The 21756-nt window shown below is 43.6% G+C and overlaps 2 protein-coding genes across 5 annotated transcripts in view; one reads left to right on the top strand and one right to left on the bottom strand.

The window, feature by feature from the left end:
- Window positions 1–2576: 2576 nt before the first annotated feature.
- Mfap3 (microfibril associated protein 3) lies at window positions 2577–17712 on the bottom strand. The gene is made up of 3 exons (XM_036196423.1): window positions 17665–17712; window positions 7160–7573; window positions 2577–3929 (listed from the first exon to the last, which is right to left on the bottom strand). The coding sequence occupies exons 2-3, from the start codon at window positions 7431–7433 to the stop codon at window positions 3160–3162; spliced, it is 1044 nt and encodes a 347-aa protein (XP_036052316.1). The 5' UTR covers window positions 7434–7573; window positions 17665–17712; the 3' UTR covers window positions 2577–3159.
- A 39-nt stretch (window positions 17713–17751) lies between these two features.
- Fam114a2 (family with sequence similarity 114 member A2) overlaps window positions 17752–21756 on the top strand; it is a 31858-nt gene continuing 27853 nt past the window's right edge. The window contains exon 1 of one of the 4 annotated variants that reach the window (XM_036196421.1): window positions 17752–17833. Coding sequence is in view for 2 of the 4 variants with exons in the window: in XM_036196419.1 (XP_036052312.1) it covers window positions 18272–18278 (7 nt within the window). In the remaining 2 variants the exon portion in view is untranslated. Of the gene's footprint in view, window positions 17834–17897; window positions 17921–18091; window positions 18279–21756 lie in introns of those variants that run through there. The other 3 variants (XM_036196422.1, XM_036196419.1, XM_036196420.1) reach the window with 3 other exon arrangements.

Raw genomic sequence — 21756 nt, 5'->3', positions numbered from 1 at the left:
CTTTGGCCCAAGGGCTCCTGAGGTTAGGGGACTGAAGAAGTGCATGCGAACGGGGATCTGACCTTGTGGAAGGGAGGCAAAGTAGCAGAAGGGGCTTTCTCGAAATTGTTCTGTGTTTTTATCAATGTGTAGAGGACAGGAAATGGACAAACTCACCGGGCCTGACAAGAATCAAGCCTAAAAGTCAGGCACAGTGGCACATACTTGTAACCTCAGCATTTGGGAGGCAGAAGCAAGAGGATTGCCCCAAATTCAAGGCCAGCCTGGCTACGTACTGGCAGCCATGCTATAATCCTAGAATTCAGGAGGCTAAGACTGGAGGATCATAAATTTGAAGCCAGGTTGGACAATATGGCAAGACTTATTTATAAATATTTATAAAAAAAATACTTAAAGCATAATAGACATGATTTTGAGGACTGGGGCTACCACACTGCTTTAAACACAACAGGGCATCAACTCAAATAGCGCATGTGTGAAAGAGTACAGGAAGATGCTGAAATCACAACTTTGGGTAGATTTATTTTATAAAGCCGCTATTTAATTCTGTAAGGACATTCAAGTTCATTAAATGACAACATTCACAATATGGTGACAGAACTATATGAGACACATTTTGCTGCTTAAAAGCATTAACAAAACAAAAGACTAACTAGAAAATTCAGCCAGACAGAAAGATAACGACACCAGCTGGTAACAACAGCTGAGGTGAAGGGCTTACAGAAAAGCCTGTTCAGTCCATTTGGTTGGATTAGACACAGAACTGTCCTCTTCACTCTGAAAACCAGCTTTGCAAGTCTGCCGCTCCTGAGTCTGACCTACCCTGTGGTGATGGAACTCTCTGGCCACCAGGAAGGATACCACTGGGTGGTGGGATCAAGTCCGTCCCCCCAACTACATGCCCAGTGGTTAGTTTACAGAGACAGGGTCTTGTTATATAGCTCAGGCTGGCTCAGAACTTGCACTCCTCCTGCCCTTGCCTCTCAGGTGCTGGCATTACAAGTGTGTTCCACCATAACCAATGCCTGTTGCCTATTTTATGTTTCTGTGACTGGCCCAGGCTACAGTGGAGTGGCCTGTATGACTGTATGAATTATGTGAGCTTACCCAACTGTTTTGGTATTTTCCATTTTTGCAAAGTATCATTTTCTAAAACTCTTGTCATTAAATGTGTCTACCTTAAAGTTCAAGACATTAATGTCCCTTTTAGGGACATGTGGTGTAAAGCCAGTATTTAAGGCAACAAACTTCATTGTAAGAAGTGACCCCAACCTTGCTTTATCAGGTGAGGGACTGCAGATCTGAGGGACATTCAGGAGACTGACCCCACAGAAGAGATTCTTAAAAATTTTAATATGTCTAGAAACAGTGTAAGAAGGGAAAACGTTCTTAATTTAGGATGTGTTCAAAAGCCCTTGTTCTACAGCCAAATGTACAAAAACAGCTTTCCTTAAAGAAACACACATCTCTGAGCCACCGCAAGCTTTTTGGTTAAATGAATGTTAGCTTTTGTTTGGCTCTGGAGGTTTCCATGGAAACAGCCTGAGAGCTAGAAAAGGCAGTATTACCATATTATCCATATGCCACCTGATAAACTGCACACGGATTTGTTCCTGCTGCCCAGAGCAGAGGCATCATATCTGATAAGCCTGGACAAAGAAAGGCAGGCACTGAGTTCACTGGTTACACTGTGACTTTCCTGTCGTCCTGTTTGTTTGACACTTCAAATTAAATTCTGATGAACACCTCCTCTGCACATTTCCCTCAGGACCTTCTAGTTCAAGCAACGCTTCCACAGCTAGAAGCCAAATGAAGTGAAGCATCGCACTGAGCTCCACAGCCATGATGTTAACATTCTCTAAGCGATTCCTGCAGGTGAGATGATGTGAAGCTTATTTATAATCTATCATGTCAATCTTGGCCAGGTGGGAAGTGGCAGCTTCAGTGCTTACTGTACCCAGATGAGCCAGGTGGTATTACCCATCATTTCCCCCTGTGTCTGGATTATCTGTGCTAATAACTCACTGAACACAATGATCTCATCTGATTTCAGCTAAGTGCTTCTAGAAAGGATACAAATGCAGCCCTTACTCAAAAGGATGTATCTGAAGAACAAACATACCAGCAATGATGAGTCTCAACAAGACAGGAAGAGGTGTATCACCTTTAGCACCACGTTGAGGACCACAGAAGGCTGGCAGGAGTGTTGCTGGGCTTGCTCTAAAGTGGACTCTGCAGTTTTGAACCCAAACAGAGCCCACTTGGGAATTCAGTACTTGTAAGAAGAGAAAGCCTGAGACATTATTAAAAAGTATCAAAATTTATGATTTGCCAGAGATGACTTGACATTGCTCTTGTTCACAAAACACTGAAAACATTCTTCCTTGAGGACATCGAGGCCAGCCTCAATGGCCTTGGTAAGCTAAAAAGACAGAATGTACTCCTAAGAAGGATACATTTCTCCTGGAGTGTTTTTTTTCCTTCGGTTTTTCGAGACAAGGTTTCTCTGTGTAGCCCTAGCTGTCCTGGAACTTGCTCCATAGACCAGATTGGCCTTGAACTCAGGGATCTGCTTGTCTCTGCCTTCGAGTGCTAGGATTAAAGGCATGTGCTACCACACCCAGTGAGAATGGATTTGTAATGGCAACTTACTCTCTGCATCTGTGTAACACAGTGGTGCCTCACTGAAAAGATCTGTCCCAGCACATGTGACTGCTCATGCCCTACGGCAGAGCATCTCTCCGTGTGTGGCATTGGTGTAGACAACTAGAGTCCAGAATAAAGTTCCAAAAGAGGAACCAAAGGTCTAGTGAAAGGCTGCCTTAAGGACTACAGGTAAGAGTTGGGCCAGACACAACTCACTGAGAACAAATCCCTTATTTCACTGATGGAGAAACCCAGGCTTCAATGTGTCACATGTGAGCCAAAGAAAAACAGTGACCAGAAAAGAAGTCTCACTGTGTTAACAGCCTTTCACTTTTAGCACACATCACTTCAACAACCTTTTATCAGAAAAATGTCTTTTCACAAGGACTTTGGCAATTCATGGTCTGGTGTGCTTAAGGTTAAGGGGAAGACCCTGGTCACCTTGTAATAATGCTATGTCCTCATAGCAAGCTCTTTTCCTGAGCACTGGGCAAGCTGACAGTGGTCACATGCTCATTCTCTGGGGTGAGTGCTGCCCTCAGCAGGTGCTGGATCATCACATGTGCTGAAATGACTGCTGTCTTGAGAATCTGTCCCAATACTTTTAGTCTCTGACTGAAGGTGCACAGACACCTGCACTGCTATCTCCTGGCCTTGCTCACTTAGAGAACCATCATCTGAATCTCCACCAGGTGAGTTACTTCGTCCCAGCTCTGGGTTAATCACATAGATGCCACCCTGAGCATCCAAGGCAGGTCTCTCCTTGATTCTTTCTCCTATGTCATCAGGGTCATCCACTCGCACAGCCTCAAACATTTCCTCAACAAAGGCCCGGCAGTTCAGAATAAGGGGCGGGAGAGGGACACTCCTGGCTAGTTCTTCAATGTAGCGGGCAAACTCCATGGTCTTAAACTGGGTGACCTTGGCAAGCTCCAGGGTTTTGGCTGAGGTGATGATGGGGATGCGCTTTGCTATCTCAAAGGCCTTCTGGAGCTTTTCAGCCCCCTCAGTCCTGAAGAACTCATTGATGGCCTTCTCAGTCTTTCGGAGATGGGTGCTCATCAGGCATAGCCGAGTGACATTCAGGATGAGTGTGATTGTGAAGGCGATCAGGCAGACAACCATATAGTAGACACTCATGTCTCCAGAGGTGAAGATCACACGGAGGGTGACTGAGTAGGAGGCATGAGTTGGAGAGGTGACGATACATGTATACAGCCCTCGGTCATCAAAGGCGACATTGGTGATATTTAGGAAGTTATCGGAAACCAACCATTTTCCACCTAATAAATCCAACAGAAATGGGAAAAAGAAAATTACAGAAAAGACCACCTGCCTTGTCAATATTCGCCTTTTCATAAAACTATTGTAACTTGTCTGTTAGGCTTGTTGTGGGATGCCTTTCCATATGCTGTGAATATGTGTTGCTCCCATTGTCTACTAAATAAAGCTGCACTGGCCATGGCAGAATGGAGCCAGGTGGGAGATCCAGGAGGGACAGTAGGAGGAGAAAGGCAGAGTCAGGAGATGCTACAAGCCGCCGCCAGGAGAAGCAAGATGTGAGAGAACAGGTAATGCTATGAAGCCACGTGGCAAAACATAGATTAATAGGAATGGGTTGAGTTAAGATATAAGAGCTAGCTAGCAAGAAGCCTGAGCCATGGGCCACACAGTTTGTAATTAACATAAGCCTCTGTGTGTTTACTTGGGACTGAGCTGCAGGACTAGGCGGGACACAGGAAAACTTCCAACTACATGGGCTCTACTGTTTCCATCATGCTAAAAAATAGAAAGAAAGGAATAAAGAAAGAAAAGCAGACTTCCATGTGTGATTAGGATTCTATCAGCATAAAACAAACAATGAAAATTGAACTTCTTGACCATCCTCAGGCCAGCATTTCCTTCTCACAGCCAGACAACAAGCATCCACATAGACCCAAAAGACCAATCTTTCAAAGACATCCTCATCCATGTGTTTGAGTCTACACCATGCTGCTACCTATACCTTTTCATACACGAGATGGACATATCTCAGAAGCATAGATATGTTTATTAATGGGGTGATGGGCTATGCACTTTTATCTTTTTTATTGAAATGTGTAGATGTAACCGTCTTGTTAAATAAGAAACACAGAGCCAATTGCAGATTTAAAAGCCAGGAAGTCAGAGCAATAGCTGAGAGCTGAAAACCTTACCCTTCACTGCTGCTCTGTCTTTCCTCTCCACAAGAGGCCTACTTCCTGTGTTTTTCTTTTTTTAAACAGACTTTCTGTTCTGCTTTATCATTGGTTGTAAACCCAACCACATGACCTCCTCGTCACTGCCTGTCTGTACAGACCTCCAGGTCTTCTATGGTTGGTATTGAGATTAAAGGCGTGTGTCGCCATGCTGGCTGTATCCTTGAACACACAGAGATCCTGCCTAGCTCTGCCTCCCAAGTGCTGGGATTAAAGGCCTGCACCACCACCACCGCCCAGCTTCTGCTATGGCTTGCTCTGACCCCAAGGCAACTTTATTAAAATACAAATAAAATCACATTTCAGTACAAATAAAAGAAATGTGGCTTACTTTCATTACTTTCATCATGAACTCACATGACAAGGTCCCAAAGTTACTTTTAGAAAAGCACCTAGTGTGGGGCTGGAGAGAGAATTCAGTGGGTAAAAGCACTCCTCACCAAGCCTGATGACCTCTGAGCTGAGCAGCAGCATGCTTTCGCTGCCCTTTGCTTCTTGACTATGGATGTAAGATAACCAGCTGTTTTGAATTACTCCCCTGGCTTCCCTGCAATGACAGACTGTAACCTGGAATGCTGAGTTGTAACCTTTGTCAGGGTATTCTACTACAGCAACTGGAAAGAGACTAAGGCAACTAGACTTTTAGTGTGTGGTGTTGGAGATCCAACCTGTTTGCTCGAGAGGACTTAGTACCCAGACACCCTCCACTGCTTAGGGAATGGGTCCTTGAGGAGGGAAAAGCACCTGTCTCTTTTGCTTTAACTAACATGGAGAACGAATACCTTTTATGTTTAAGAGTGTTTCCTAAAAGGTTAGCTTATGGGGATCCTAGAACTTCTTCATTTCGGCTTTTATGGTGACTTCTCTTTGAGGTACTTTGTAACTCAAGTATTCATCACAAAGATCTTCCCTTTTGTTTTTTTTTTTTTTTTGAGACGGGGTTTCTGTGTAACCCTGGCTGTCCTGGAACTCACTCTGTAGACCAGACTGGCCTTGAACTCAAGAGATCTGCCTGCCTCTGCCTCCTGAGTGCTGGGATTAAGGGCATGTGCCACTACCACCCAGCTTGATCATTCTTTTTGTTGTTTGTTTTAATGACTTATTTTTATGTATATACATGTTTTGCCTGCATATGTCTATGTACCACATGCATGCCTAATGCCTGTAGAGGTTAAAGGGCATCTGGAGTTACAGACAGACAGTTGTGAGCTGCCAAATGGATGCTTGGGTCCTCTGGAAGAGCAGCCAATGCTCTTAACCATTGAGGAACCTCCCCTCAAAGATCTAACAGAACACTAGTAAATAACTAGTCTAAATTAAGATGTGCATCAAACAAATCACACAAAGAAGAATAAAATAAAAGCCCAGTGAAAAGTAAACTTGGACTAAATTATCAGAGTACAATCTTTTTTATATTATATGTGTGTGTGTGTGTGTGTGTGTGTGTGTGTGTGTGTGTGTGTGTTTATGTATGGGTCCACATACCAGTGTATGTGTGGACACCAGAAGACAACTTGTGGAAGTCGGTTGCTATCTCTACCATGTGGGTACAAAGTTGCCAGGCTTGATGGCAAGTACCTTTACTTACTGAGCTATCTTGATGACACATTACTGTGTAATTCTAATGACAGAAATAAAGATAAGAGAAACTTTGTTTTCAAGCAAATTAAGAAAAAAAAAAAACAAAAAACAAAAAACCCTGAAGTTGGGCATGATGGTGCATGCCAATAATCCCAGTACTTGGGAGTTGGAGGCAGGATGATCTGGAGTTCAAAGTCATTCTTGGCTATAGAGTTCCTGGTGAACTTGAACTATAATACTTTGCACAACACAAAGCAAATGAACAAAGAAATAAGTAAAAGAAAACTCAACAGGAAGGAAAGTAGCTTACTGTCACATGGTTATCTTTTAAATTTATACCTGTTCTCTTTTTGTTAAATAATTATTTTGTTCTTTTTGATATGTATAATACTTCGGTCCCTAACCACCCCACCTCTACCCCTACTCCCCATGCTAGGGTAAATAATTATTTTGTTCTTTTTGATATGTATAATACTTCAGTCCCTAACCACCCCACCTCTACCCCTAATCCCCATGCTAGGGATCAAACCCAGGGCTTTGTGCATTTTAGGAAAGTGCTTAACCACTGAACTGTATCCTTAACCCCCTTTGAAGCTAGTCCCTTGACACATATCTTGGAGAATTCTTGCTCAGTATATCATAACCTGCTAACGCTGGGTTGAGTCACCTGGCTGACTACACTTTTATAGGATTACCTCTGCCATATAGCCGCCGTCCTTTTGAGTTGTACCAGTGGACATCTCCATACTGATCCATGGTGAGAAGACACTCCAGGGAAACATTTGTTCCCTCTTTGGCTATGATGACATCATCACCAGAGTAGGAACCTGCTGAGAGTTCAAAGCTCGGGAGAAATGATACATTGTAAGAACTCTGATTTGCTCCCAGCGGGGCCACATCTTCCGAAACCAGTGCAGCTGGCACAAGAGTGACCACCACTACGACGGACAGACAATGATTCAGCTTCATGGGAAAAGCAAAGACAGTCTTCTTTTTAGACTTGGAAAACTCAAATGTGGCTATGCTCAACAGGATCGCAGTGAATGACTTGCTGCTGGTCGAAGAGTGTTCCGAGGCTTTCACATTCAAAGGATGAGTGTGGAGCCAGCCTAGAAGAAAGCCACATAGTATTTACCCAACCGAGACTCATCATGGGTAAAACTGCATACCTCAGAAATGAATAGACACGAAACAAATGAAGCAAGTGGGGCTGACATCAGGGATGATTACAGTACCACCTCAGAGAGATGGAGCAGAGTGCTGAGCTGGGGGTCAGCAGACTGAGATCCCAGCCAAACCTCACTGCCAGTTCCCCCATCTTGGCAAGCAGCGGCTTTCTCTCTCTGGGCTTCCCTTTTCTCATCTGCCCACTGAAGGGAAGGATGAGAGACTCTAAGGATGCTTCTGGATCTAAATGCTGAGCTTCCATTTAACTTGGACAATTTCTATGCAACTGGGAGCCAATAGAGAGCTGAAACACAGTTTAACAATCTTTTATTTCAACCTGCACCACAACCATATGCTATATCAGTATGTAAAGCAACTGATATGTCTTATTCTTTACTATGGAGATCAGAATCTGTGTAATCCAACTACATATGCAGATTAAACAAATACTTCAGGGACATATGAGGTAGAATCTGGTTTTGTTAGGAAAAAACAGAAACAAAAACCCGTGTCAGAGCGAGATCCAGGAAGGTACCAAAACTACACAGAGAAACCCTGTCTCGAAAACCCAAAAAACAAACAAACAAACCAAACAAACAAACCCAACCCCCCAAACTCATGTGATCTACATGATCAGAGATACTGACTTCTAAGTCGATATATCTCCCTCCCAGATTGTTACACAAAAAATTAGCATATTCTTTACAATTAAGAGATACAACAATATATTTAATGGTATGTATAATTAACAAATTTTTAGACTGAAGTCTAACAAAATTGACATCTTAAGTGTGTAGTTGGTAGAAACAATATACAACTACAAGGAAAGACTATTGGGTTTGGAGAAGTATAAACTAGAACTAAAAAGCAAAATAAAAGTCTAGCCTGAGGCCAGGTGTTTATGATTTTCTTCTTGCTAATTTGATTCCCCATTTTAAATCACCAGCTTGCAAGGAAAATGTCAATTTATACTCCTATAAATATGTGGCGGGTCTCTGCTTTATTTCTTGTCGAAGTCCAAGGTAATTAGCTTTGGAGATGACGTTTATCTACTTTTATACTCACAGCAAGGCTGCTTGATCACAGAACATAAAAACCAATGGGTCATTGTATTTTGCCACTAAACCCTCAAAGTCTGAATTACAAGTTTAAAAATGTCATTTAATTTTCATTAGGCTCTTGAAGGACCGGATGAATAATGACAATAAAAATATCTCAATCTTTAACATTTAAGGACAGGCTATTTAGAATAAAACACAAACTTCTGACTTTGGCACTACAGGATAGATTAAACGTGTCTAATTCCATTTCCTCCTATAAACCTACTAAAATGACACTGGAGGAAACAGCTGAGGAAACTCAATAAACGATTTAGCTTAATTTCTAGACTTCACAGTGATGACTTGTTAGTTAGGCAGAAGGTAATGGGAGTCTGATCCAATAACGGAGGTGACAGACACACGTACTGAGGAGGACCAGGAGCCAGGCTCTGTGCTAGTATAAGCTTCAAGCTCTTAGACACTGAAGATGAGCAAGAGCTGACAGGCAAGACTTTGTCCTTCTTCTATACTAGCAGTTCTCATGGTGGGAGTTCCAAGCTTTTCTCCAGACGCTGACAGGGAGGTCCCCAGTTGTATCTGACTCAAACTTTGAAATGTCATTCACTCCACTGCCATACTCTTCACTATTTATTAGAGCAAACCCTTTAAATCCACTCACTTTCTTTCTGCATATTTATTTTAAAGGGAAACTGTACACCACTTCTGTGGATAAAATCACCTGCACGGTTGAGTATAAAAATGACGCACTCCAGAGATACTGCCATCTGCTTCAGGCTCAGAGATGGATACCCGCTATCTTTGTAGCCTTGTGGTATGAGGACTGCTGGCTCAGCAGTCCTCATGAGGCCAGTCATTGCCCAATGCTGCTGTGTGTCAAAGGAAGGTCTGTTCCCATGCTGTGTTCTCTTGCTGCCTTCATCCTGCGGTCAGTGCCCATTCCACAAGTGAGCCATGTCTCTTGACTACTCCATTCTTTGATTCTTGTTGTTGAACAAGGATCTCTTTTACTTACTCCAGTTATTACAATCCCTGAGTCTATCCCTGATTTCATGACAGAACCAACCTAGTCTCCTTCCCTCCAGAATCAGGATCCAGCATTCTCTGCCTCCCGAGTTTGGCCATGAGATATACCTGTCATTGTGGTTTGTGGCTCTTTCCTGGACACCTCTTGACCAGGAACCCCTCTCTGCTCGTTGCCTGTTCCCTGGCCTTCTATCTGAGAAGTTCCCATCCCTCAGATCTACTGCATTATTTATGCTCTTGGGGAGGCTTTCTACAGTGAGTGTAGCTCCACATTCTGAGTGCTCCTGCATTTGCCCCGTGGGTAGGTAGCATCAAGCACAATGTATGTCCTCCGACAGGCTGGCACCTAGTGGAAATGTGAACAGATGAGAATGTGGGTCTCCATGCTGAAGCTCCGTGCTGGTAAAGGCCGAGAGGAAGGAGGTGCCACGGTGGGAGGGGAAGCAGGACTGGTACAGACTAGAACTTCTTGGTTTGGATTTTGTTTTCCCTATAAACATGCTGGGTGTCTATCTCTGAGCTTGAAGCAGGTGGCAGTACCTTTAGAGTGAGTAACACTGTGTTTTGTTTTGTTTCTGAGACTGGGTTTCTCTGTGGAACAGCATTGGCTGTTCCAGAACTTGCTCTGTAGACCAGGCTGGCCTTGAGCTCACAGAGATCCACCTGCTTCTGCCTCCCAAGTGCTGGGATTAAAGACGTGTGCCACCAGCACCCAGCCGCATTGTTGTTTTTATTTTTAAGTGTAGAGGCATTTTTCAAAGGGACTTGCAACTTCTTCATTACCTGGTACTAGAGGAAAAATGTGGAAGTAAAAAAAAAAAAAAAACCCACCAAATTCAAGAATTCAAACCCATCTAAGTATTATCACCACTCAGAGAGCTGTTAAAAATACAGATCTGAATTGGGCTTAGGTTACCATGCCGGGTAATTCTGAGGCAAGGGTCCCTGGACTGCCATCAGGCAGCACTAACAGCTCCTTTCCTCTCTGACAGCCCTGCTAATGGTGCTCTAGACTGCTGGAACACTTCCTACCGCACAGCTGAGCTGTCACATTCCATCCTGGCTCTGGCTTCCTCTGCACTGGTACAACTGATGCCTGCAATCTGACAAAGCCAGGGTGGCAGAGGCGCAGAGTGCAGACTTGAGCCCGATTTCCTGGTAGGTGGCCTGGATTCTAACCAGCCCTGCAGTTTTTACAAAGGACTTAAGTCTGTGTCTTGTCCGCTTGTCTTTAAAGTAGGAAAAACAATAGTACCTACTCTTACAGGACAGTGACAACTAGAGTAATTCATGTAAAACACAGCCTGGCAGCAACACTCGCTAATGCACTAGTGACTACTGCTGATGGTCCTTTAGAGGTGCCACACACACACCATCTGACAGTTACATCATTAGGCACTTTTACTCAGAATGCCATACAACTATAAAATAAATCTGGGGTGGGGAGGCACCGCTGAAATTTCAACTTTCAATTCCAAACATCACTTACTTATGGTCTCACCACCAATCAGTGATTTGCAATAACATGAGTCAAAAGCAGGCACTACATGTCACATTACCTGTGCCCTGCATTTGTGGCAGGCAAGCTTCCTTACAATCCATGTATCCTGTGGGTCCCTTTTCAAGCCCTGCCTATGTTTGCCTGGGTCAATCCTTTAGTTAAGTAAGCTAATTGAAACCTTTGTTCTTGGGATTTAGATGGAGACATTTAGGGCCATTTGAGAAGGGCAGGCATTCAGGGGTTGAGACAGTTTGGTTCAGCCTACCTACAATGGAAAACTGAGGGACAGGACAAGAGGGATGAAGAGTAGAGAGCCATGAGGAGATGAAGGAGGAGGTGGAGAAAGAGGCTCACACATGCTACTTTGGCTCCTAAAGAACTGCTTGGTACCAATGACTTTTTTTTCCCCTTAAAGAAATAAACATCTTTATTTGATTTTACTCAAAATTAAAACCACAAATCATTAAGGCGTACCTTGAAAACAAGGAAGCAAATGGGGGAAATGGTTAGGTAGGAGAAAGAGTAAGCCTTGTAAAATTAACAGAAGCACAGCTGTGGTCATCAGGTGATCTTTGGTAACACCTATCTCCAATTATTCTCTTTATACTATGGCAGCACTTCTTTGGGGGTGAAATGTCTCTTTCACAGGGGTTGCATATCAGATAGTTACATTATAATTCATAACAGTAGCAAAATTACAGTTATGAAGTAGCAACAAAAACAATTTTATGGTTGGGGTCACCACAACATGAGGAGCTGTATGAAAGGTCAAAGCATTAGGAGGGTTGAGAACCACTGCACTATGGGGTGTTTTGAGCAAAGTGCCCCATGGCCCACCTCTGCCGTCTCTGCTGTATACTGACACAGCCATTGTGTGGGCTGGGGCTTCACAAACCCCAAAACAAAACAGGGTCTAGAGAGACCTGGTCCTATGCCAAAGTAAGCACAGCAGCCTGAACTTGACTTCACGCCTGGAGAAAACCGGATCTGACAACAGTCTTGAGTGTCCAGTCAGCACCAGCTACCTCAGACCAGTCACAGGCAGCCTGAACAGGAAGGCCTTCTGATGTCAGCCGTGAAGAAACAGCACCCCCCTGCAGGTGGGAGATGTTGAGCAGTTGTGGACAACAGTGGCAAAAGTCCAAAATGACAGCAGAAGGGGAGCGGGGGTCCAGATACTCACGGCTTACTCCTCACAGGAAAGCTTACGTTAGCTGCGGTGGTTTCTGCTACCTGAAACCAAAACTTCGTCCAGTGACCGTTCCCTTTTCACCAGCAGTGATGACGGAGGTTAGCGACTGTCACTGCTCAACTCATAGCCTGACTTTACGTCAATTAAATCAGGAACCCATCCCACAGAAAGTGAAGTAGCCAACGCTTCAGGTGCTCCTCAGGTGAGTCAGACTGTCCCATACACTCAGGAAGTTACCAAGTAGTTTAGAAGCTGGGGGTAGAAAGAGCTAACTAACTACACACACACACACACACCACACACACACACACACACACACACACACACACACACACACACACGCTGGCATGAGCAGTGCTCAAGGGAAGTACAACTGTGCTGTGATTGCCCGAGGGGGGGAAAAAGAGGGATCATGAATTTCAGGAGTGTGATCCACTTTTAAATCCGGCACTTCCAACACCATGCCTGGTATTCTCAGTGTAGCAGCTGACATGTTAGGATCATGAAGCAGCAGAAATGTAGATGATTTTACCCTAGACAACCATTCTGAATACTGACTATTATTTTAAAAGTCAGGAAGAGAAGAGCCTTCACTGTCATAGCAGACTGCTCGGCTGTTGTTCTTGCCAACTTTGAGTGAAGAAATATTTCCATTCGGCTCTGATTCTCAACAGAAGCAAACAAGGAAGCAATGTGGCTGACTTCCGTTCTGGGGGCTCAGTATTAAGTTGGCTGAGCAAAGTGCCGTTTGCAGAATTCATTCTGGGGTAAGTCAAGGGGGAGAACACTGATGCCCAGATGGCAATGTTTTTCACTCCAATTACAGCAGGATACTAATGTCTCATTCTCCATAATTAATTTACAGCGTATCTGCTCTGCCTTCAATCACATGTGCAAAGTGGAGGCGCTCCCACAAACTGCCACACAGTTGACAAAGTGGCATTCTACGCTGGCAAGGAGAAAAGCAAATGGAGAGCAGCTTGCATGTACCCTCCATCCACTGCAAAGAGCAAACACAGTGCTGCTTACTGCCAGTGTTGCTGTGGGGATCTATGACATTACAAAGTTAGTTCTGGGGCCAAAGAGATGGCCCAGTGGGTAAAGACACCTGTTAAATAAGCTTGAAGAACTGAGTTTCTACCCCAGGACCCACAGAAAGATAGAAGGGGAGAAACGATTCCTCATAGTTGTCATCTGACCTCTACACATCTGCCATGGCACACACACTGCCTGTTCCCATATACACACACTAACTATATCTATATATCTACATATGCACATACACACATATTTAAAGTTACAATTATTTGAACAGAGGTCATTTTTTGAGGGCCCATTTACTTAAACATTTCTAGTCTATATTTCCAGTTCTATCCTGGAGCCCACCACCTTACCTCCAGACATGGGGCAATTTCAACTCAAATGTCAACATATTTTCTAGCACAATGAAAACATCTCCTGTATTCATCCTTTTTAGAGCTTTGTTTAAATACCAGCATCATTCTGACTTTTATCCTTTTTGCCAGGATATAAGTGACTGCCAGTGGATGGCAGGATTCAGGACCTCTCCACCCCATTTTCTCTGTAGTCTGAGACTGAGAAAGACTTCACTCACAGAGATCCACCTGGCTCTGCCTCCCATGTGCTGGGATTAAAGGCATGTGCCACCACTGGCTGGCTGACCTCACTGTATCTTTAACTCAGTAGATACAACCCCTCATGGTAACCCCAGGCCTACTTGTCCAACATACACATATCCATACAATCCTTCCAGTTTTTTAACACCAAAATTCAAGGATTATGTAGTTTAGAGGCTAGAAGAATGGGTTCTGGAGTTACAAGTACTCAGTCCTTGCTCTGGGTAAAACCCAGGCTGGAAAAGCTTCTGTTTTTGCATCTATTGAATGAGGTTAACAGTAATGATCTTGGAATGTTTGTAACCATGACTGTGGAAACATTATAAATACATTGTAAGTGGAGTAATCTCCAGTCCAGCCTGGCCTGTGGTCAAGACAAACCTCTCTCACCTGCTGGTCCTGCAGCCACTCAGACCCAAATAAACACACAGATGCTTATATTATTTAAACTGGCCTAATGGCTCAGGCTTCTTGCTATCTAGTTCTTATATCTTAAATTAACCCATTTCTATTAATCTGTAAGTTTCCACGTGGCTTGTGGCTTACCAGTACTTTATGTCTTACTTCTCATGGTGGTGACAGCTGGCAGCATCTCCTGACTCAGCCTTCCACTTCCCAGAATTCTCCTCTCTCCTTGTCCCGCCTATACTTCTTGCCTTGCTACTGGCCAATCAGCATTTTATTTATCAACCAATCAAGCAACACATTCACAGCATACAGAACATATCCACAGCAATACATGCTGTTATTATTATACTTTTTAGATATTTTCCAGTTAGGTCAATTGTATCTACACAGATCACAGTCCTTTTATCTCATCTGGGTACCATTCTCTCAGCCCAATCTAACTCCTTGTGCTATATCCAAATACTGTCTTTCAAAGAAAGCAAAATCTATTAGGGTACTTTTCACTATCTCAGAGCTAAGCTTCACACTCCGGCTAGCAACTCTACCTCTCCAGGAATGGAGTATGTAGGTAGCAGTGCACACATGCACCAGTTGCTTGAAGTACACATGCTTATAATTTGGTACAATCTTTACCTGCTCCTCTGTCACCTGCTCAGATGTGTTCTAGGACGCTTAGTTCCTGTATCTGGAGACTGATTCCATCATCATCCCTTTCTTTGCCTAAAGTCCTACAGTGTTCCCAGCTGACAAGCTTCAATTGTGTGTGTCTTACTCTCTACTGTCTCTACTTAATGTTCAGCTTTTAGTTGTTCTTCTAATTGCTTATCAACTCCTTTCCCCAGCAACATCTCTCCATGAAGATTCTACTCGCGATTCTCATCTTCTGTTAGTCAGGACACCTACTTATCCAAACTCTCCCCTGCCCTCTTTATTTGGGGTTTCTTTTTTCAAGATAGGGTTTCTCTGTGTAGCTTTGGAGCCTGTCCTAGAACTCACTCTGTAGATCAGGCTGGCCTTGAACTCACAGAGATCTGCCTGGCTCTGCCTCCTGAGTGCTGGGATTAAAGGTGTGTGCACCACCATTTATTTGGGGTTTCTTTGCTTGGTCAAGGTTCTAGCACTCTGAAAGTTAAACTTCAGTAAGACTCATCAGTTTCCCTTCAGTTATTTCACATAAGCCCATCTGAAAAACCTCAGCCTTTGACAGAAGTCCACTTCCTGGGGAAGGTTGCAATTTTGGGGGTTCAGATGATCTGGGAAGAGGAAAGGTGTCTGTTAAAAAACTAGCAACTAGTTTCCATTCTTAGGCTCTGGAAATTGTTTATAAAGAGATCTTAAGAGAAGGAAACAGCCTTTTGTTGTTGGCTTTTTTTCTTCAGGAATAGCACTCCAGAGAATTTGATCTATAAATGGCTTTGCAAACTCAACTTTGAGGAAATACCAGATTAATCTGCGGTGCTTGTTAAAGATGTAGAGTTCTGACCTCTTTCGGACGCACATTATAGCTGTACTGATTTATAAATCAAGCTTACATTTCTGTTAACTGTCGTGACAATACTGTAATTCAGCAATTCCAACATGTGGAACAGGGAGTCCTGGGTATCCCTGAAACAGTTTCATGTCTCTGCTCACAGGTGATGAAATTTTTCTGACGGTTACACAATGATATTCATACTTCTAGAGAACATAGGAGAAACGGAACCTAGCTGTATTCTAGGAAGCCAAGCATTAGATAATTTTTTTTTTTTTTTTTGAGAAAAGTTCTCATATAGTCCAGACTGGCCTCAAATTTGCACCCCAAGATAAACTTAAACTCCTCCTGCCTGCAGTTCCATTTCCCAAGTCCTGGGGTTACAGACACGTTGCCAGCATTTCCCACTGGAAAATATTCTTTAAGGAAATGTCAGTTATCACTTAACATGGTTTTTTTTTTGAGAGTGATTTTAATTTCTTAAATGGAAACTACTGGTAATTGTAATGTACATAAACAAAACCTTTTGAAATTCTTGGTCAGTTTAAGTGCAATGGGCTCCAAGACACCCCTCCCCCACAAATATCACCATTGTTGCTATATTAGTAATGACAACGTGTAAAAGATAAGACAGCTATCAGCTGACCAAGATACATTCCTATTCCAAACATTTTCCTTTACAAAAGAAAACCAGAAGAAATCTATTTTATACTTTTAGTTTATTTGTTGACTAGACACTTGTTTGAGATTTTTGTGGTTATTTAGCTCTGGCTGGCTTAGAATTCACAGCGTAGGCAAGGCTAGCCTAAACTTGCAACCCTACTTCAAAGGAATAGGTAACATCAATGCACCAAAATTTAAAGAATTATCATCGAAAATAAAGGAAGACAGTTGAAGGGTTTTAGGAAGTGGTAATTACATCTGTACACTGATATAAAGGACTGAACAGAAGGAAGAAACTGGAACCTTTGTTTGTTTTTAGATGCTAGGGACCAAACCCGGGATCTTGCACAGGATAGGTAAACGCTCTACCACTGAGCTACACAGCAATACAAGATCTGGACACTTGAAATCAAGTCTTTGCCTCCCTGGTCTTCATTTTTACAAAAATGTGTTTAATGTCTTCCTGGTTCTGTCAGTCAGCGTTTTGTGCATTCAAACTCCTCAGGGCAAATGAAGCGACGCATTATAAACCCTACAATTATAAATCAAAAGCACGTCACCGTGCTGCGTAGGAACCTTTAATTACTTCCCACCGAGTTCCAAATGAAAAGTCAAAGTCCTTGCCACTGACCCACACCGACTCGGTGCCCAGGCTTGTATTCGCATCTCCCTCCCTGCGCGCTGTCGCCCTTGGCTGCTCTCTCTTCTTGCAAAGCTCTACACCTACTCCAGATCGGCAGAAGGCTTCCTCCTTTTCACTTCCTCACTCGGTTCCATTCTACCACTTCATTTAAACTTCGAGAGAGCACTTAACTACCGCCTCAGATACCGCTGCTTTGACGTTTTGTGGTCTCCCTTCCCCACCACCTCGGCAGTGAGCCGGGAGCAGGGTCTTCACTGGCTCCCGGTGTGACCCGGGGCATCGCTGGCCCTCTGCAGTACTCTGTAAATACTTCATGGCGGAACCCCCACACCCACACCAGGCCTTCACGGACGGCGGACATCCCTGCACCCTCCGGGCTCAGCGCCAAGCATCCCTACCTCTCAGGGAGCTACCTGAGCAGAGTATTCACTCACCTCACCCGACTCAGCTCCTTCCGCCCCAGCGGATGCTTGACCCGGAAGCACTCCTCGAAGACGACCCCGCCTCCGTGCGGAGGTCAGGAACACTTCCGTGATCGTCGGAGCGGCGAGCGGGGCGGCCGTAGCCGCGGCGAGGGGCGGTGTCGGACTGCGGCTTTTCCGGGTGAGGGCGGCGAGGGCTGGGGTCGCTGGGGTCGCAGCACGGCTGCTGGGCTTCCGGCTGTGTTTGGGGTTTTCTTCAGCCTGAGGGGTGAGGCGCTTGTTTACCTCAAGCCTGGGAGTGGGGTGGGACCTGCGTGTGCATGTGCGGAGACCGGAGACTGGCCTCGTTAGCCCGGGAGCCGCAGCAGCCCGTTGCCCGGACTCCTCGTGGCGCGGACGCGCAGCCGTGCTGACCCCGGGCCCGGCTCCCCGCTAGTCCGAGGTGCCAGCCACGCAGCCTCCGGGTAATGCGATGGGGACGCGTGTGCAGTGAGTGTGTTTACGTCCCGACTGTGAGGCACCTCGTTCCACCTCTCCAGTCATCTGGGTCTTTCTCTCCCACCCAGGAAAACACATGGACCACAGAATCCCCGGAAAACATTAAATAGTACAATGCCGTATGTCTGGTATGTGTTTAATTCTGTTTGCAGGGACGGTGGAGGCGGTCAAAGCTACGCACAAAACCTTGTCGTCTGGCCCAGCCTAAACGCCTGGCACGTCCTTGATGCTTATTAAAATCTTTGTTGTGCAAGTGAAAGAATAGGGGCAACCAGAGTTTACTCATTTGGAATGTCCTAGTTCATAAAATTAAGTGAATTTTTGCAACACGTGTCTTTGTTTACATATAGCACATCTATGGACTATTACCATATGTGAAACCTGGAGAAAAAAGAAAAGGTTTTAAAAGATACATTTTTTAAAAAAAATTTAATACAGCTGCAAGAACACCATTTGGACTTTGTGCAAGCATGTCAGTGTCTTCTTATTAGATCAGCCTTTGGACCGAGTGAGGCAGAAATTGCCTTACATTTCTTCTCTGTCTCCAGAGCTGGCTACATAGTGGGAATGCAAGATGTTTGCCATGAACGACTAAACGAGTTTTTAAAAAAATTTTTTTTTCTGAATTGGTTTGCACGGCAATTGTTACTTTTATATGGATTCTTTTTCTCCATGAATTTTGGGACTGTTGAATATATGCATACCATGTGCCCACAAAGTTTAGGTGACACAGTGTGTAGCCTTGTGCCTCCCTTTGCTTCTTCCTTAATATAGTCATTACTCAAGGTGACCATATCATGAGTCACTGACCTTTCTCTGTGTTGTTTTCATAACCTTTGTTTTGTGCTTAGTTGCTTTCTGTTACTGTGATAAAATTCCCAGACAAAAACAAGAAAGGGCGGTCTTATCCTGAGTCACAGTTCTCGTGCCCATAGTGGCAAGAAGGTCACATAGGCAGCTGGCCATATTGCATCCACGGTCAAGAAGCAGAGAGCAGTGAATGCTGTGATCAGCTCTCTTTCTCCTTTTTATACCGTCCAGGACCCCAGCCCGTGAAATTATGCCACCCACAGTGTTCACCTCATCAAGATAATCCCCACAGCCCAGAGGACTCTTTGGTGGTTCTAAAGTTTATCAATTTGGCAATTGAGATTGACCATCACACCCTTGAATTCTTTCATTGGCATTTTCATTTGTCAGTATCTTAAGCATCTTGAAGGCGGGTGTTGTGAACACAAGTGTGTACGGGATCTAATCAGATTAGTATAAATGAGTAATAGAAATTTGGAGATAGTGTGAGAGAATGCCGTTCTCATCCAAAAGGCCTCAACAGCCATTGGCATCAGATAGTTATTACCTAGTCACACGGCCCCTATTGCCTTATGTCTCACTTTTACAAGAGGAATTGGAAACTTCTATTTCTTTCCCTATGGAAGATGAAACTTTAAATGGTAGTAACTAATTTAAAAAAGTGTTTAAACAGTATAGGCCAGTTAAAAACATCTATAGGCTGTAGTTAGCTAACACATTTCCAGTTTGTGACCACTACTCTAGGCTTATTTTAGGTGCATTTTATGAATAGTTTCCTGATGCTTATGATGTCTTCTCTGTTCTTTAAGTTTTGTAGTGTGTGTGTTTGAGACAGGGTCTCATTATTTATTTCTGTCCATCCTAAAAGTTACTATGTAGACTATGCTGGCCTTGAATTCTCAGAGGTCTGCCTGCCTCTGCCTCCCAAGTACTGGGATTAAAACATGCACCACTGAGATTTTTTTTTTAATGTGCTTCAATTATTATGCTATAGCCCATGTGCCTTCCTTTTTAAATTGTTTTCTAGTGCATTAGAAGCATGATAGCATGGGTTGGATTTATCCTGCACTTAGTGCATACCTGAATAAAATGTTTGTTAGCATACCTGGTATATGTGTATTGTCTGAGTGTGTTCCTTGGTGATAACTGCTTATTCTAGGAACTGGTATTTCTCTTAGTGGAAGTACCAGTGACATGTTGGCTTTAATTGCCAAAGAGCTGTACTTTCAGAAGGAATCTGATTGGGTAGCATTGCTATTCTAAAGCTGACCCAAGGGGCCAGGGCATGTATTTAGGTGGTAGAGCTCTTCCTTAGCATGCATGAGGTCCAGGGTTTGATACAAGCACAGCAGAATAAGTGAAATAAGTGGAATTCAATTATGCTTTGGTTACATCAGATGGTCTAACTACCAAACAGTGTTGGGAATATTTATAAAGAATATTTAAAAATAGAAAGCTGATTTTACACAGTGTTACTTGATGGTTTGAATAGTCTCTGAAAAAACTGAAGAATGAATGCTTAATGATAACATTTTTGAAGGACAAGCTAGTAAAAGGGAAGACGTGATAATGGGCTTCATCAAAATGAAAGAATTTCTTGGTGCAAGACCCCATGAAGAAAATGAAAAAAAAACCGGTGTGGTGTCTCATGTCTGTAATTTCAGCACTTGGGAGTTTGAGGCAGGAGGATTGCCATGAGCTAGTGGCCAGCAAAGAGGGAGATCCTGTCTCAGAAGGCAAAACAAAATAAGGCAGTGAGAATAAGCTTTAGACGAGGATGAATTGAACCTAGATATTAAATATCAAAACTCTACAGAAAGTGACAAAGCAGTCTAACTAAAGAAATGAGCCAAAGATATAACTAGATGTTTCTCTGAAGAGAGTCTTCGATGGCACCCCCCCCCCCCAAGATATTTACTGTCTAGTCACTGGCCAGTGCAGCCTAGAAGCTACAGCGAGCCACCACCACGTGGCTATAAAAGTGGCTCAGCATAAGAGAAAGAGCTAGTCAGAATGCAGAAAGTTTTGGTTATTTGTACTACTCTGGAAAAGATGGCAGCTACATATGAAACAAAGCATGGTCTTACCACATACCCATGTTTCATATAAAACTAAGCGTGGACTTACCATATGACCCATATTGTTAATGAAATATTTGTTGTTTATTCCAGAGAAAAAGCTTAGGTTCATGTAAAAACCTGTACATGAACTTTGAAAATAGTTTTAGTTGTACAGTAGTCTAATGTTGGAAACTGCAGGTTACCTGGAATTTTATATATATATAATGAATCTACATACACACACGCACACGCACACACACATGCACACACAGTGATGTACTGAGAAATTGAAAGGGACTTTTGATATAACCATAGTGGAATGTAGGGACTTAGGCTGGGTGAAGAAAGTCACTGCAAAGGTAATCTGTATGCTTCAATGTACACGCCTTGAAAATGTCCGTGTCAGAGAACAGAGCAGTAGTTTGTTGCTATAGGTTGAAAGAAATGTGGGAAGTGTATGGTTCCAGAAAGGATGGCACAGGGATCCTTAGGATTGAATTGTGCCTTTCCTGGACAGTTAGGCAGTTGGCCCACTGTATCCGGGACTCAGCATTCATAGGCTTAACCAATCATCCGTGGAAAACAGTTGGGAAAAGTTTCATCTGCACTAAACCCATGCGGACTTGTCATTGTTCTTAAGACAGTTTAAAGTCATTTATGTAGCATTACATATGGTGTTAGACATCACAGATGAAGTAGAGGTTACGGAACTGCATGGGTGTGCTTTGGCTATATG

This window comes from Onychomys torridus, chromosome 8 (genome assembly GCF_903995425.1).
Source record: "Onychomys torridus chromosome 8, mOncTor1.1, whole genome shotgun sequence".
NCBI classification, from domain to species: Eukaryota; Metazoa; Chordata; class Mammalia; order Rodentia; family Cricetidae; genus Onychomys; species Onychomys torridus.
The sequence above is the reverse complement of the archived record's forward strand: the minus strand, read 5'-3'. Positions and strand labels throughout refer to the sequence as shown.